Consider the following 17970-nt stretch of genomic DNA (forward strand, 5'->3'; position numbering starts at 1 on the left):
AGGCACTCTATGCCAGGGATGGGGAACCTTCAGCCGTTGCAAAACTACAATTCCCATCTTGCCTGGACAGCCTTCGGCTGTCCAGGCATGATGGGAGTTGTAGTTTTGCAACAGCTGGAAGGCCGAAGGTTCCCCATTCCTGTTCTAGGGTATAGGAGCTGTCCAGGCATGATGGGAGTTGTAGCTGACAGACTGAGCACTTGTGCGGATGAACTGGTTCCTATGAACCTGCTGCAACCCATCATATTAATACTTTCATTTTCTATCTTTCATCAGGACTGGTTATATTGGGTCCTCAGCAACCAATCATCTCTCTGCTTTAATTTACATAGCTGGAGCAAAGAAGCAGCTGACTGGTTGTTAGGGACTGGCCAATCAGATGAGTAGTTTCAATTTTCAAATGGTTGCTATGGCTACCCCCACAGCCAATCATCTTTCTGCTTTGAGTTTTAAGTTATGGAGGCTCCATGTCTTAGGTTGCCCATAGCAACCATAGATTATAAGGAATAATCAGCTTAAGCTTTATCCATTACTATATCACACAAGCACCATCACACAGGCCGCCATATTGGTGGTCATCCAGCTTTCCCATACACACATATACCAGCAGGGGACGCTCTCACACCAGTTCAGGCTATGGAGGCTGGGAATTTTTTTTTTCTTTCCTTCTTTTAATTCTCTACAATTTATTGACGGCTCCATAAAATAAACGCTTTGTTTTCCTTTGTTAAAAATAAAATATGTATCTTTGCAATGCAGGAAACCCAGCCCCTCCCCCTCCGGGTGACTCCATCTTGTCCCGGCGGTCAGAGGCGGCAATGTCGTCAATTGGGGCCAAAAAAAAGAAAATCATCAAATGAACAGTTCAGGGGAAATTTTCTCTTCAGGTTTAATGAAAATAAATGGGTGGCGGGTAAATTACCGCTATGAGATTAAGAAAAGAAATGGCTTTACAACTAAACCTGCGACCGTGAGACGCATCGCTGTCACCTCCTCAAGGGATATAGCAGAAAAAGACGCCATCTGCCCCTTTACCCTATGTTGGGGGTAGAAGAGACGGTCACGGGTGGGCGCTGTAGTGCAATGGTATCACTGGAACGCAATACCCGGGTGTCAGACTAAGATGGAGAACCTCACGTCCCCACCAAAGTCCATCTAATCATTACAGTGACAACTATATATGAAAAGGGCACAAAATAAAGATGGCGGCCGGGTCTTTCCCTGATACGGTTTTAGGTTAGTGCTTTCCTATGTAAACTGTGGGTCATTCTACAACCACAGGGTCCAACGTATTTCTACCCGTTTTTTGGTATTTGTGGTGGCCGTTAGGGTCACCGTTGCGTGATTTTTGCAGCACAATGAGGCATTCTGGTGGCGGCCCTGGCAGTGATGGCAACGGAAGAGTTAACAGCTCGGTCAAGCCTGTGCAGAGAAATTCTATCAGCATCAGGGGGGTCTTACACAGACCCCCGCACCAGATCACAGGAGCTTCTTGCCCCTGCTTCCCCACTTCGGTTTCGGTCATTTTTATTGGCTAGGGTACGAGCGACACGGGTGGCACAAGAGGGAACCGGGCAGACTCAGAGGGAGAAGCGACCTTCCGTTGTGTAACTTCTATTTTTTTCTCAGCGCTATCACCATGGCCACCGCTACCGCCAAAATGGCGACGGCAGCTGCTCCTCCATACAGGAGGATAGATTTCCCCTCGGAAATAAAGACAGGTTTATCTTCCCCTATTTCAGTGGATTGAGGCAGCAGGGGGGAGATGGGGGATTCTGTTTTTTCCTTTGACTCCAGTGGTGAAGGAGCAGAGACATCTTCCTTAGACTCCTCAGCGAGACCTGAAGGCTCCTTTTCTGAAGCTCCGGTTATGGTTATGTCCACCTTTGGGGGCTCCAATACTGGAGGAGTGGAACTCTCCTTCTCTTCCGCCTGAGATGGAGGGGATGGGGCAGCGAGTGTGGCCGTCGCAGCAGAAGGGATGAGCAGGATTTCCCTCTCTTCTGCCTCCACATCCTCCTCCTCCTCCTCCTCCTCCTCCTCTTCTTCTTGTGCCAGTCTTTCCTCCACCACGGCTGCCTCCTCAATGACTTCCGCTATCTCCTCCTTCTCCACGTGCACAATGTCGGAGTTAGAAGAGTTGTTCTCACTGCGTTCCTCTCCTCCGTTATTGCTGTCCAGGCTCTTCAGCTCCTCAGGATCCATAGCCACTTGCTGCCAGGACTCGGGACCCAGAGAAGTGGGCAAGCTCTCGGTGTGCCAGGAGGAAGAGACAGCCAGGCTCTCGGGAGGACTCACCTGCTCGGAGTTATCGCTAGTTAAGATGTAGATGTCGTTGCTATCTTCAGCGATCAGACCCGGGACATCTTCCTCCTCAGTGTCCAGGCTGAAAGCTGTGCCCTAAAAACAGAAGAGACAATGAGCGGCATTAAAGGGATTCTCCATTGAAGGATCATTTGTAGACCTCATATTGGTCTGATCGGGCCAGGATGGGATCTACAGCTCCTGGCACAGTGAACACTGCGCTCATTAATAAATAATATAATCTCCAAAGAACCAGAAGGCCGAAACAACTGGAGCGTAATCTGTCGCCCTGCACTACTATGTCAGAAAGTGAGAAGAGCCTTGTATCGTATCGTCCCTCTTATCCTGCGGTTTAGATGTTATTGACTGCGCAGTTTTCACAGGTAAAATGTTAAAAAAAAAGCCAACATGGCCGAATAAAGAGACACCAGCTGCATCTCCACCCACCCAGGACTAACCTGTACAATAATCTTGTCTCCCAGATCTTTACAGTACAAGTGTGTAACATAACCTGCAGCAACACTGATAGTAACAAAGTGAAGGGTATGGGAATCCCTAAGTATATCCTAGATACAGTACAGATTCTCATTACTACCACTTAGCTACAATATAACTACTATAATACTGCTCCTATATACAGGAATATAACTACTATAATACTGCTCCTATATACAGGAATATAACTACTATAATACTGCTCCTATATACAGGGATATACCTACTATAATACTGCTCCTATATACAGGAATATAACTACTATAATACTGCTCCCTATATACAGGAATATAACTACTATAATACTGCTCCTATATACAAGAATATAACTACTATAATACTGCTCCTATATACAGGAATATAACTACTATAATACTGCTCCTATATACAAGAATATAACTACTATAATACTGCCCCTATTTACAGGGATATAACTACTATAATACTGCTCCTATATACAGGAATATAACTACTATAATACTGCTCCCTATATACAGGAATATACTACTATAATACTGCCTCCTATATACAAGAATATAACTACTATAATACTGCTCCTATATACAGGAATATAACTACTATAATACTGCCCCCTATATACAGGAATATAACTACTATAATACTGCCCCCTATATACAGGGATATACTACTATAATACTGCTCCTATATACAGGAATATAACTACTATAATACTGCTCCTATATACAGGGATATAACTACTATAATACTGCTCCTATATACAGGGATATAACTACTATAATACTGCTCCTATATACAAGAATATAACTACTATAATACTGCCTCCTATATACAGGGATATAACTCCTATAATACTGCTCTTATATACAGGTATATACTATAATCCCATCCTGTGAGCAGTGCGGTATGAATACAGTCCTGGTCCTTTCCTCGGGGACGGCTCGGCAGTATTACGGATTCTTCTCTGAGAATCTCTGTTTCTGTCAGTAATTATTCGCCGCTGCCCGGACAGGAAGTGATGTCATGACTCTTCTCGGCATCAGGTGTGATATCATAATGTATAACCGGAATGTAACATAAATGGGCGCTTGTCCCTTTAAGGATGGAGCTTCATCCATGTGGACACTAAAGCTGCTTTATTTGCAGGAATGTCACAGAATAAATACCCAGCATGCTCCTCTCCCTGCTGCCGCCAGCCCCGTCTTATGTAAGTTTTTACAATGTCGCCAGCGAGTCGAACAGGGCAGCAGTTTACAGCGGCTGTATATGAGTCATGTCCAGAGCTGCAGAACCGTCACAATGTGTCAGGGAATCCCATACACAGATACACTGTGACAGATCCTCAGCTCCGACATGCAAAACTCTGCAGTGATGAGGCATTATTTACATGGGACTTCCCGGTCACAGGGGAGGACGGCGCCCCTCAATGGGCACATTGATATCACATTAGCCCTGGTGCATTCTGGGACCGCGCTGCTCTTGGCTCCCCTTAATGAGAAGCATTAGGGATGAGTTGGAGCCATTAACACTGAGATGGGATCGATGTGTGGCTGCACCGGGGACGCCCTGTGTCACAGTACAGACCCCCCTCTTATTAAAGAGACAGATCATATTCTGCTGTGTTGCATCGCAGGAGATGTAATGCTAACGCTGAGAGGGCGGTCTGAATGGTGAATGCAGCTCCGGATGGGATTGGAGTATAAGGTGCAAACTCCTATGGATGAAAGAGTTAAGAGAGGGCGGCGGCGCCTCCACCTGAGGGACGGGTGTGGATGCTGGGGGTAACGGGGTAGAAGGAGTGAAGCTGACAGGACCCGGCGGAGAGGAGAGGGGGGGGGGTCTGCACAGGAGATCGCGGGGGACACCAGTGACCCCAGATCACATATACAGTGTCTATTCCCCAAACTACAACCCCCATCATCCTCCTGCTGAGAGTAGTAGAACAGGACTCCGATCTATAGACTGATCCCTCTATTCTCCAAACTACAACCCCCATCATCCTCCTGCTGAGTAGTAGAATAGGACCACAATCTATAGACTCATCCCTCTATATTCCAAACTACAACCCCCATCATCCTCCTGCTGAGAGTAGTAGAACAGGACTCCGATCTATAGACTGATCCCTCTATTCTCCAAACTACAACCCCCATCATCCTCCTGCTGAGTAGTAGAATAGGACCACAATCTATAGACTCATCCCTCTATATTCCAAACTACAACCCCCATCATCCTCCTGCTGAGTAGTAGAATAGGACCACAATCTATAGACTCATCCCTCTATATTCCAAACTACAACCCCCATCATCCTCCTGCTGAGAGTAGTAGAACAGGACTCCGATCTATAGACTGATCCCTCTATTCTCCAAACTACAACCCCCATCATCCTCCTGCTGAGAGTAGTAGAATAGGACCGCAATCTATAAACTCATCACTCTATTCTCCAAACTAAAACTCCCACCATCCTCCTCCTGAGAGTAGTCAAACATGACGCCGATCTATAGACACATCCCTCTATTACTGCGCAGTTGTGTTCATGAATCAGGCAGCTCAGGATGAACACAGCTGCAGGTATATGATATTCCTATGGGGATATATCTATAGGACAAGTCTCCGCCTGTAAAGGAACGGGCTCTGTGTTAACCCCCGCAGTGCTGGAGACCGCAGTGTATACAGCAGGTGACTAATATATCAGACTAAGCAATCGGTGACTATAAAGAGGTGCTGCAGCAGCCAAGCACGGAATGTCAGGGTTACACCCCGGCAGCCGCCATAGACCGGATCCCCCAGAGATAGATGAAGCCACATAAGTGAGGGTCTTACCCCGCGAGACGGCTGGAGAGATGCAGAGTCCGGTGAGGAGACTGTCACATCTGCGGCAGAAGAGAGCAGGGAGCGTGCGTGACACACAGCGAGAGAGAGCGCAGAGAGCGTGCGTGACACACAGCGAGAGAGAGCGGGGAGCGTGTGACACACAGCTGGAGACAGCACCGACCCAGATATGTGAGGCTGAGACTCGGCTGCAGGGCAAATGATGATGCCAAAGTAATGCTGGGAAGAGAGCGAGCGAGAGAGAGAGCGAGGGAGGGGGAGAGAAAGAGCAAGTGAGGAGAGAGAGAGAGAGAAAAAGGGAGGGACAGCATAAGGGAGAGAGAGAGCATAAGGGAGAGAGAGTGCAAGGGAGGGGGAGAGCGCACGCAAGAGAGAGAGAGAGCGAGGGAGGGGGAGAGAAAGAGCAAGTGAGGAGAGAGAGAGAGAGAGAGAGAAAGGGAGGGAGAGCATAAGGGAGAGAGAGAGCATAAGGGAGAGAGAGTGCAAGGGAGGGGGAGAGAAAGAGCAAGTGAGGAGAGAGAGAGAGAAAAAGGGAGGGACAGCATAAGGGAGAGAGAGAGCATAAGGGAGAGAGAGTGCAAGTGAGGAGAGAGCGCACGCAAGAGAGAGAGAGCGAGGGAGGGGGAGAGAAAGAGCAAGTGAGGAGAGAGAGAGAGAGAGAGAGAAAGGGAGGGAGAGCATAAGGGAGAGAGAGAGCATAAGGGAGAGAGAGTGCAAGGGAGGGGGAGAGAAAGAGCAAGTGAGGAGAGAGAGAGAGAGAGAAAAAGGGAGGGACAGCATAAGGGAGAGAGAGAGCAAGTGAGGAGAGAGAATTGGGAAGAGCGAGCGAGAGAGAAAGAGCAAGTAAAATGAGAGAGTGCACGCAAGAGAGAGAGAGAGAAAGGGAGGGAGAGAATTGGGAACAGCGAGAGAGAGAGAGAGAGTAAACAGAGCGAAGATCAATAGGTTGTGAGAGAAAAGGTCACGAAGATCACACGGCTGAGTGCAGCGACTACTCTCTGTTATCAGCCAGGAGAATATGAGAGCCTCCAGATATCAGCCGCTCCTCTTATAACGCTCCAGTACTGATATAACCTCCAGATTATATATGTGACTGATATCAGCCGCTCCTCTTATAACGCTCCAGTACTGATATCAGTCACATGATGTAATGTCTGGAGGTTATATCAGTACTGGAGCGTTATAAGAGGAGCGGCTGATATCAGTCACATGATGTAATGTCTGGAGGTTATATCAGCCGCTCCTCTTATAACGCTCCAGTACTGATATAACCTCCTATTACATCATATGTGACTGATATCAGCCGCTCCTCTTATAACGCTCCAGCACTGATATAACCAGAGACATTACATCATATGTGACTGATATCAGCCGCTCCTCCTATAATGCTCCAGTACTGATATAACCTCCTATTACATCATATGTGACTGATATCAGCCGCTCCTCTTATAACGCTCCAGTACTGATATAACCTCCTATTACATCCTATGTGACTGATATCAGCCGCTCCTCTTATAACGCTCCAGCACTGATATAACCTCCTAATACATCATATGTGACTGATATCAGCCGCTCCTCTTATAACGCTCCAGTACTGATATAACCTCCTATTACATCCTATGTGACTGATATCAGCCGCTCCTCTTATAACGTTCCAGCACTGATATATCCTCCAGAGACATTTATAACGCTGCTGCCATGTATCACCCCCCCCGGTCACCTACACGGGATCTGTGAATAATCGCTTAGATATATACACAGCAACACAAAGCAAAAATGGCCGAAAGCGGCGATGGAGAAGACATTCCAAGCAAAAAGGAGGTCACATTGAGAGCGGCGGGAATCCTCCGACATCTGTACAGGGAGCAACGAGGGGCTGATAATCCATCAGGAAATGACTCCATCAGCTGCCGATTTAGCCGGAGAGAATTTACCTTATATCCAGCTGGACGGCGACGTCCTGTAATCCTGGGTATGATCTCCGAGCTCAGACACTGATGTGCTGATATGGAGGGCACTAAGGCCGGCACGGCGCCAACACCTGGCAGAGTTCTCTCTGAAAACCTGACCAACCAGCGGCCAAAATATACCGCCCAGAGACAGACAGGATATATACCCTGCACCAGGACCATGATATATCGCTATATACCAGCATACTAAGCTATAATCTATAGGGGGCAGTATTATAGTAGTTATATTCCTGTATATAGGAGCAGTATTATAGTAGTTATATTCCTGTATATAGGGGGCAGTATTATAGTAGTTATATTCCTGTATATAGGAGCAGTATTATAGTAATTATATTCCTGTATATAGGGGCAGTATTATAGTAGTTATATTCCTGTATATAGGAGCAGTATTATAGTAGTTATATTTCTGTATATAGGAGCAGTATTATAGTAGGTATATTCCTGTATATAGGAACAGTATTATAGTAGTTATATTCCTGTATATAGGAGCAGTATTATAGTAGTTATATTCCTGTACATAGGGGGCAGTATTATAGTAGTTATATTCCTGTATATAGGGGGCAGTATTATAGTAGTATATTCCTGTATATAGGGAGCAGTATTATAGTAGTTATATCCCTGTATATAGGGGGCAGTATTATAGTAGTTATATTCCTGTATATAGGGAGCAGTATTATAGTAGTTATATCCCTGTATATAGGGGGCAGTATTATAGTATATTCCTGTATATAGGGGACAGTATTATAGTAGTTATATTCCTGTATATAGGGAGCAGTATTATAGTAGTTATATTTCTGTATATATGAGCAGTATTATAGTAGTTATATTCCTGTATATAGGAGCAGTATTATAGTAGTTATATTCCTGTATATAGGAGCAGTATTATAGTAGTTATATTTCTGTATATATGAGCAGTATTATAGTAGGTATATTCCTGTATATAGGGGCAGTATTATAGTCCCTTCTCCTTTTGGTAGCTCATATACAGGGATGACATCTGTGCTGCTGATGTAAATAGCAGCAGTCAGGGCTGCACAAAATCTCTATACCTCGGCCACTTATATCCTATAACTGGGAGGTGGCAGATTTTTTATTTTTTTTTGTAAGGTCAGAAGTGGATGATCATTGGTCCTGTTAGGCTGAGGTCCTTATATATCTAAATTGTGCATCAGTAATGATTCCTGTTTCATTGTGCATTCACCAGCAGTGACCACATCTATACTATCTTTACATTAGACTCCATAATACTTATACACAGTATCCCTTATTACAAGTTCATACCCATCCTCCTTGCTGGATGATGAAGTCTGCGCATACGTCCTCCATATACAAGACTCCAAGTTGTACGAGATTGTCTAGTTGGTGATTGCCACGTCTTGTCTGCTCCAGCAGGAGGCGCTGCAGGAGGACAAGAGGTACGAGTACCTGCAAAGAGAGAATATGGTATCAGTCAATGACGCCATCATAAAGAGCAAGGATAAGCGTATGACTATAATCACAGACAGCGGCTCTGTACCCTCAACAGTGAAACTACACAACTACTACTCCCAGCATGCCCTATCCTCGCACATTACAGGAGGGGCCACAAATCACCTTATTCCAGCCGGTGGTCTGAGAGGCAGCATCTTCTGACTCCTTCCTGAACGCGTCATAATTCAGGCTCCTGGGGGGATGAACTAAGATTATTATGGGTTTTATATGGCGTCATCCTGTTATGCAGTGTTGTAAACTCCCTCAAGGGGGCAGAAGAGAGAGGTGCGGCAACACTCACCCACTCAGGAGGTTCTCCGAGGCCTTGTCCAGCGCAGCCGGGTTCTCAAGACACATCCTCTCCGCCAGCTGAGCCAAACACTCCTCAATGGCGCTGTCCGGGCTGGCGGGACTGAAGACTGGAGACGTGTGCATGTCAAAACCAGTGCTGGGGAAAGCTAGAATCAGAGAGGACCATGACATCACTGAGAATACAGCCTATCATATCACTAGAGATCAGCAGTGACATCACTGAGAATACAGCCTATCCATCACTAGAGATCAGTGACGTCACTGAGAATACAGCCTATCCATCACTAGAGATCAGTGACATCACTGAGAATACAGCCTATCCATCACTAGAGATCAGTGACGTCACTGAGAATACAGCCTATCCATCACTAGAGATCAGTGACATCACTGAGAATACAGCCTATCCATCACTAGAGATCAGCGGTGACATCACTGAGAATACAGCCTATCCATCACTAGAGATCAGCGGTGACATCACTGAGAATACAGCCTATCATATCACTAGAGATCAGCAGTGACATCACTGAGAATACAGCCTATCCATCACTAGAGATCAGTGACATCACTGAGAATACAGCCTATCCATCACTAGAGATCAGCGGTGACATCACTGAGAATACAGCCTATCCATCACTAGAGATCAGCGGTGACATCACTGAGAATACAGCCTATCCATCACTAGAGATCAGCGGTGACATCACTGAGAATACAGCCTATCCATCACTAGAGATCAGCAGTGACATCACTGAGAATACAGCCTATCTATCACTAGAGATCAGCAGTGACATCACTGAGAATACAGCCTATCATATCACTAGAGATCAGCAGTGACATCACTGAGAATACAGCCTATCCATCACTAGAGATCAGTGACGTCACTGAGAATACAGCCTATCCATCACTAGAGATCAGTGACATCACTGAGAATACAGCCTATTCATCACTAGAGATCAGTGATGTCACTGAGAATACAGCCTATCCATCACTAGAGATCAGTGACATCACTGAGAATACAGCCTATCCATCACTAGAGACCAGCAGTGACATCACTGAGAATACAGCCTATCCATCACTAGAGATCAGTGACATCACTGAGAATACAGCCTATCCATCACTAGAGATCAGCGGTGACATCACTGAGAATACAGCCTATCCATCACTAGAGATCAGCAGTGACATCACTGAGAATACAGCCTATCCATCACTAGAGATCAGCAGTGACATCACTGAGAATACAGCCTATCCATCACTAGAGATCAGCAGTGACATCACTGAGAATAAAGCCTATCCATCACTAGAGATCAGCGGTGACATCACTGAGAATACAGCCTATCCATCACTAGAGATCAGTGACATCACTGAGAATACAGCCTATCCATCACTAGAGATCAGCAGTGACATCACTGAGAATACAGCCTATCCATCACTAGAGATCAGCAGTGACATCACTGAGAATAAAGCCTATCCATCACTAGAGATCAGCAGTGACATCACTGAGAATACAGCCTATCCATCACTAGAGATCAGCAGTGACATCACTGAGAATACAGCCTATCCGTCACTAGAGATCAGCGGTGACATCACTGACAATACAGCCTATCCATCACTAGAGATCAGCGGTGACATCACTGAGAATACAGCCTATCCATCACTAGAGATCAGTGACATCACTGAGAATACAGCCTATCCATCACTAGAGATCAGCGGTGACATCACTGAGAATACAGCCTATCCATCACTAGAGATCAGCGGTGACATCACTGAGAATACAGCCTATCCATCACTAGAGATCAGTGACATCACTGAGAATACAGCCTATCCATCACTAGAGATCAGCGGTGACATCACTGAGAATACAGCCTATCCATCACTAGAGATCAGTGACATCACTGAGAATACAGCCTATCCGTCACTAGAGATCAGCGGTGACATCACTGAGTATACAGTGTATCCGCTCTCACCAGCAGATATCTCCTCCTCCAGCCTCTTCAGCTCCTCCTCTATCTCAGCTCGGAGTTTCTCCAGTTCTTCCCTGGAGGCGGCTGTGGTGGTCGGAGGCTGCAGGACACCTGTTATACAGATATAATATACAGTTACATCCTCGGTGTCAGTCTTCACTTCTTGCATTGTATTAATGAACCAGAAAGCTCAGGATGAACAGTGCTGAGTTGACTTATGTCGGCCATGTTGTTCCTCGCCCCAGCATTACCCCTGGTGAGGGGCAGATACTCCGGTGGTGGATTGGGCAGGTCTGGTGTTCAGTGCACCAGAGAGCAGCGAGATGCTGATCTGCCCGGACAGCCTGTCACACCAGATCAGAAGCCGAGCGGAAAACGCGGGAGGAGCTGAGGCCGCTGCCACCACACAGACTCCACGGCATCAGACAAGACTAAGGAACTCCGCACCGCAGGAGGGGGGTCCGGCCTGACACTGTGTCATGAATGTGATGCCGAAGCGGCGGTGAGGACTGACACCAACACAGGCTCAGATACCGTGTAGAACTACAAGCCCCAGCCAATGCTAAGAGCTCACCTGCTGCTGCGGGGGCGGTGGGGGGCCCTTCCTTCGGAGCCTCCTGCAGGGGGTACCCCAGGTAGCTGAGCACCACATACTTCGTTTCACAGTGAAACCCAACAGGCACCGAGGAGGCAGACGCCATGAGCCCGTCCTGAGGTATCGGGGACTGCAGAGCTCCTGAAAAACACACAAGATACAGTGACACAGGGAACCTGTCTGTGCTCCAGAGCTGAACTCACATCGCTTCACCCTCAAGGATTTCATGACAGAATATAGTTATATTATTCTAAAACAGTGCCTCCCCTGTGCACAGGTTGTGTCAGGTAACGCAGCTCTGCACCAATGAAAGGAAGGAGTCTATGATGCAATACCAGATGCAACCTGAGGACAGGGGTGGTGCTGGAAGGAAAGCAGCCATACTGTGAGTGATGCATTATGGGATGTGTGGGGTGTGCAGCCCGGACTATGGAATGCACCCGGAGGCTCGGCCCTGGCAAGTCTCAGCAGGACGGGAGTTTCTTCCACCTCTCCTGTCAGCGGCTCAGATTCTAGTCCAAATCAATAATGCACTTTTGTTAATAAAAAAAAAAAAAAAAAAAAAAAAAAATTTAAACAAAAAAAGGAAAACAATAAGCTGCACAAATAAATAATAACAGTCTGCTCCTGTATATGGAGCTGCTCCCCGCTGCAACTACTGGGGGGCTGTCACCTCCGAATACAGTCACCCCCTCCCTGCTGCAACTACTGAGGGGCTGTCACCTCCGAATACAGTCACCCCCCCTCCCTGCTGTAACTACTGAGGGGCTGTCACCTCCGAATACAGTCACCCCCCTCCCTGCTGCAACTACTGAGGGGCTGTCACCTCCGAATACAGTCACCCCCCCTCCCTGCTGCAACTACTGAGGGGCTGTCACCTCCGAATACAGTCACCCCCCCTCCCTGCTGTAACTACTGAGGGGCTGTCACCTCCGAATACAGTCACCCCCTCCCTGCTGCAACTACTGGCGGGCCGACACCTCAGAATACAGTCACCCCCCTCCCTGCTGCAACTACTGGCGGGCCGACACCTCAGAATATAGCTCTCCCTCCCTGCTGCAAGTACTGGGGGGGGCCGTCACCTCAGAATACATTTGCCCCCTCCTCGCTATAACTACTGGGGGGCCTCCACCTCAGAATGCTGCGACTACTGGGGGGGGGGGTCATCACCTCAGAATATAGCTCCCCCTCCCTGCTGCGACTGCTGGGGGGGCTGACACCTCAGAACACAGTCACCCCCTCCCTACGGCGGCTACTGGGGGGCCGTCAACTCAAAATACAGTCCCCCCCTCCCTGCTGAGACTACTGGGGGCAGACACCTCAGAATACAGTCACCCCCCTCCCTGCTGCAACTACTGAGGGGCTGTCACCTCCGAATACAGTCACCCCCCTCCCTGCTGCAACTACTGAGGGGCTGTCGCCTCCGAATACAGTCACCCCCCTCCCTGCTGCAACTACTGAGGGGCTGTCACCTCCGAATACAGTCACCCCCCTCCCTGCTGCAACTACTGAGGGGCTGACACCTCAGAATACAGTCACCCCCCTCCCTACTGCGACTACTGGAGGGCCGACACCTCAGAATACAGTCACCCCCCTCCCTGCTGCAACTACTGAGGGGCCGACACCTCAGAATACAGTCACCCCCCTCCCTGCTGCAACTACTGAGGGGCTGTCACCTCCGAATACAGTCACCCCCTCCCTGCTGAGACTACTGGGGGCCGACACCTCAGAATACAGTCACCCCCTCCCTACGGCGGCTACTGGGGGGCCGTCAACTCAAAATACAGTCCCCCCCCTCCCCGTCAGAGGACACGACCTTCAATAACTTGTGCGGCTCCAGCTGAAGTTCAGTCACAGCCACATTTATAGCCGATGTGCATGACTGACGATAAGGGCCGAGCCACCGGCACCCCCACAGAACCACCACTGAGGGAAGAGAGTGCCGACACCACCGCAGAACTACCACCGCCTCTTTATGAGGGAAGAGAGTCCACTTGTTATATATCTAATAACATTATGTCACTTAAAGGGACCTTACAACCAGAAGCTTATCACAGTGCCGCAGCATCATAGGAGGAACAGCTGACAAACAGTGATCGTAGGAGGGAAGGGAGGACCCAGCATTTATTTCCTGGAAGAAAACCACAGACACCTCTCCCTGACATGGCTGATACCAGAAAGTAATAGATTGTATATACCTGTCCTACAGTCACCTCCCCCCCCCCCCCCCGGCCTGACATGGCTGATACCAGAGAGTAATAGATTGTATATACCTGTCCTACAGTCCCCCCCCCAGCCTGACATGGCTGATACCAGAGAGTAATAGATTGTATATACCTGTCCTACAGTCACCCCCCCCCCTCCCAGCCTGACATGGCTGATACCAGAGAGTAATAGATTGTATATACCTGTCCTACAGTCACCTCCCCCCCAAGCCTGACATGACTGATACCAGAGAGTAATAGATTGTAGGACAGGTATATACAATCTATTATTCTCTGGTATCAGCCATGTCAGGCTGGGGGGGGGAGGTGTAGGACAGGTATATACAATCTACTACTCTCTGGTATCAGCCATGTCAGGCTGGGGGGGGGGGGAGGTGACTGTAGGACAGGTATATACAATCTATTACTCTCTGGTATCAGTCATGTCAGGCTGGGGGGGGGGGGACTGTAGGACAGGTGTATACAGTCTATTACTCCCTGGTATCAGCCATGTCAGGCTGGGGGGGGGGGGGGGGGGGGGTGAATGTAGGACAGGTATATACAATCTATTACTCTCTGGTATCAGCCATGTCAGGCTGGGGGGGGGGAGGTGACTGTAGGACAGGTATATATAATCTATTACTCTCTGGTATCAGCCATGTCAGGCTGGGGGAGGGGAGGTGACTGTAGGACAGGTATATACAATCTATTACTCTCTGGTATCAGCCATGTCAGGCTGGGGGAGGGGAGGTGACTGTAGGACAGGTATATACAATCTATTACTCTCTGGTATCAGCCATGTCAGGCTGGGGGGGGGGGGTGACTGTAGGACAGGTATATACAATCTATTACTCTCTGGTATCAGCCATGTCAGGCTGGAGGGGGGGGAGGTGACTGTAGGACAGGTATATACAATCTATTACTCCCTGGTATCAGCCATGTCAGGCTGGGGGGGGAGGTGACTGTAGGACAGGTATATACAATCTATTACTCTCTGGTATCAGCCATGTCAGGCTGGGGGGGGTGACTGTAGGACAGGTATATACAGTCACCCCTCCCCCAGCCTGACATGGCTGATACCAGAGAGTAATAGATTGTATATACCTGTCCTACACCCCCCCCCCCCAGCCTGACATGGCTGATACCAGAGAGTAATAGATTGTATATACCTGTCCTACAGTCACCCCCCAGCCTGACATGGCTGATACCAGAGAGTAATAGCAGATGCTGCACAGGTGCAGGTGGGGTGTCCCCATAACTATATGTGTAGTATAAGGAGTGGAGAGCGGTGACATTATATATAGAATCATGGCCCGGGGCAGCGATCGCTCCTTGTATAGGGAATGTGCTGTGTAATGCTATAGGATGTATAAGCTCCGCCTGCTGCATTAACCCCTGGGTGCCTGGAGGGGCCGCTGGCGGACAGACCGAGCGTGTAATGGGTTATAATAGACCGGGCTCCGGGGGGTTTAGCTTCTGTCTGCAGAGAACAGAGCGGCGGATTTACTACAATAACAGCAGCAGCGATAACAGGGCCCCAAGTCCAGGAATGTGCCACATCTGTAAGAATCCGCCATTATAGCCAGATTACACTGCAGGGCTGGGGAGAACCCTGGAGTATATATATATATATATATATATATATATATGTACTGTATATATCTTTCTGCTGGAGGGGAGGGGGAGCGAGCACACGGCATGTACAGGGCGCTCAGCATCTACAGCACATAATAGGGTATATCACTACATCAGGCTGCCCCCACTACAGTACCGGTAGTTACCAGCCAGTGGGGCAAGTTCTGTATCCCCAGAAAGAGCTAAACTACAACTCCCAGCATGCCCTGACAGCCTCTGCACCTGGTGTAGAACTACAACTCCCAGCATGCCCTGACAGCCTCTGCACCTGGTGTAGAACTACAACTCCCAGCATGCCCTGACAGCCTCTGGCTCTGCAGCTGGTGTAGAACTATAACTTCCAGCATGCCCTGAGAGCCTCTGCAGCTGGTGTAGAACTACAACTCCCAGCATGCCCTGACAGCCTAAGCACCTGGTGTAGAACTACAACTTCCAGCATGCCCTGACAGCCTCTGCAGCTGGTGTAGAACTACAACTCCCAACATGCCCTGAGAGCCTCTGCAGCTGGTGAAGAACTACAACTCCCAGCATGCCCTGACAGCCTCTGCACCTGGTGTAGAACTACAACTCCCAGCGTGCCCTGACAGCCTCTGCAGCTGGTGAACTACAACTCCCAGCATGCCCTGACAGCCTAAGCAGCTGGTGTAGAACTACAACTCCCAGCATGCCCTGACAGCCTAAGCAGCTGGTGTAGAACTACAACTCCCAGCATGCCCTGACAGCCTAAGCAGCTGGTGTAGAACTACAACTCCCAGCATGCCCTGACAGCCTCTGGCTCTGCACCTGGTGTAGAACTACAACTCCCAGCATGCCTTGCCAGCCTCTGCAGCTGGTGTAGAACTACAACTCCCAGCATGCCCTGACAGCCTCTGCAGCTGGTGTAGAACTACAACTCCCAGCATGCCCTGACAGCCTCTGCACCTGGTGTAGAACTACAACTCCCAGCATGCCCTGACAGCCTCTGCAGCTGGTGTAGAACTACAACTCCCAGCATGCCCTGACAGCCTCTGCACCTGGTGTAGAACTACAACTCCCAGCATGCCCTGACAGCCTCTGCACCTGGTGAAGAACTACAACTCCCAGCATGCCCTGACAGCCTCTGGCTCTGCACCTGGTGTAGAACTACAACTCCCAGCATGCCCTGACAGCCTCTGGTTGTAGTTTCTCGTACATCAGTTCTATAAGAAGCGCTGCAGTTCCCTGTTCCTCCACTAGGGCGTCCCTATAGAGCAGCCCGGATCGCCTATAGCCCCAGCAGGGTCATTCCCCCTCCGGTCACTAGGGGCAGAGGTCTCTCCGCAGCCATAGTAAGGGAGTAGCCCCGGCGCCCGGTCCGCACACCCCGCCCCGCTCACCTGTGGCCGCAGCTGGCGCTGAGCGGTCCCTCCTGTCCCGGCTCCCCGTTCTACACAGGAGCCGCAGCCATGATGGGGGGCGGAGCTCTGCGAGGAGACGTGCGAGGCGTGACGTTAGGGCGCAAGGATGACAGAGAAACGCCCACACCTGTCAACGGCTGACCAATCGGAGTCTGCGGAAAACTACGTGGGCGTGGTTGTAAGAAAGGGTAGCTAAGGAAGATGGGCGGGGCTTAACTCCAGAGCGAGGCCTGAACCGCGGATGGGCGTTCCCTACGTTCACGTGGAGAGGCGTAGGCGGAGCTGTTTACCTCATCGCTCGCTGGGATGTCCTGTTTAAAGGGACGCTTCGTCCTCTGACTGTGTGTCACCTCTGGCTGTCAGTCACCATGTGTGGACAGTATAGACACCACAGGAGTACAGGTGTCGCCCCCTACAGGAGGTCACACTACCCCCCATACTGATACATTATACCATAGGAGTACAGGTGTCGCCCCCTACAGGAGGTCACACTACCCCCCATACTGATACATTATACCATAGGAGTACAGGTGTCGCCCCCTACAGGAGGTCACACTACATACTGATACATTATCCCATAGGAGTACAGAAAATTCGAGACGAGGTGGCACTCCAAGATATGGTGAAAATGAAAATGATTTATTCACCCATTAATGTGCAACGTTTCGATCTCCCAATGAGATCTTTTTCAAGCAACACACAAGAGTGGAATATCAGCAGGTATATAAACCCCAAAGGTCCACCCCCAGTGCCTCCCCCAATTAATTACATCATGGTACATAATAAAGTAAAAATAAGTGCATCGGTATATATGGTACAAAATTCATGTGCATACAATCATAA

The 17970-nt window shown here is 48.9% G+C and overlaps 1 protein-coding gene across 1 annotated transcript; it reads right to left on the bottom strand.

Annotated features, from left to right (window-relative positions):
* Window positions 1-873: 873 nt before the first annotated feature.
* BCL2L13 (BCL2 like 13) lies at window positions 874-17214 on the bottom strand. The gene is made up of 7 exons (XM_069951451.1): window positions 17107-17214; window positions 11892-12053; window positions 11321-11428; window positions 9349-9505; window positions 9171-9240; window positions 8859-9002; window positions 874-2400 (listed from the first exon to the last, which is right to left on the bottom strand). Exons 2-7 carry the CDS (start codon window positions 12016-12018, stop codon window positions 1615-1617), a joined length of 1392 nt encoding a protein of 463 aa, XP_069807552.1. The 5' UTR covers window positions 12019-12053; window positions 17107-17214; the 3' UTR covers window positions 874-1614.
* Between the last annotated feature and the right edge of the window lie 756 nt (window positions 17215-17970).

This window comes from Dendropsophus ebraccatus, chromosome 1, assembly GCF_027789765.1.
Source record: "Dendropsophus ebraccatus isolate aDenEbr1 chromosome 1, aDenEbr1.pat, whole genome shotgun sequence".
NCBI lineage: Eukaryota > Metazoa > Chordata > Amphibia > Anura > Hylidae > Dendropsophus > Dendropsophus ebraccatus.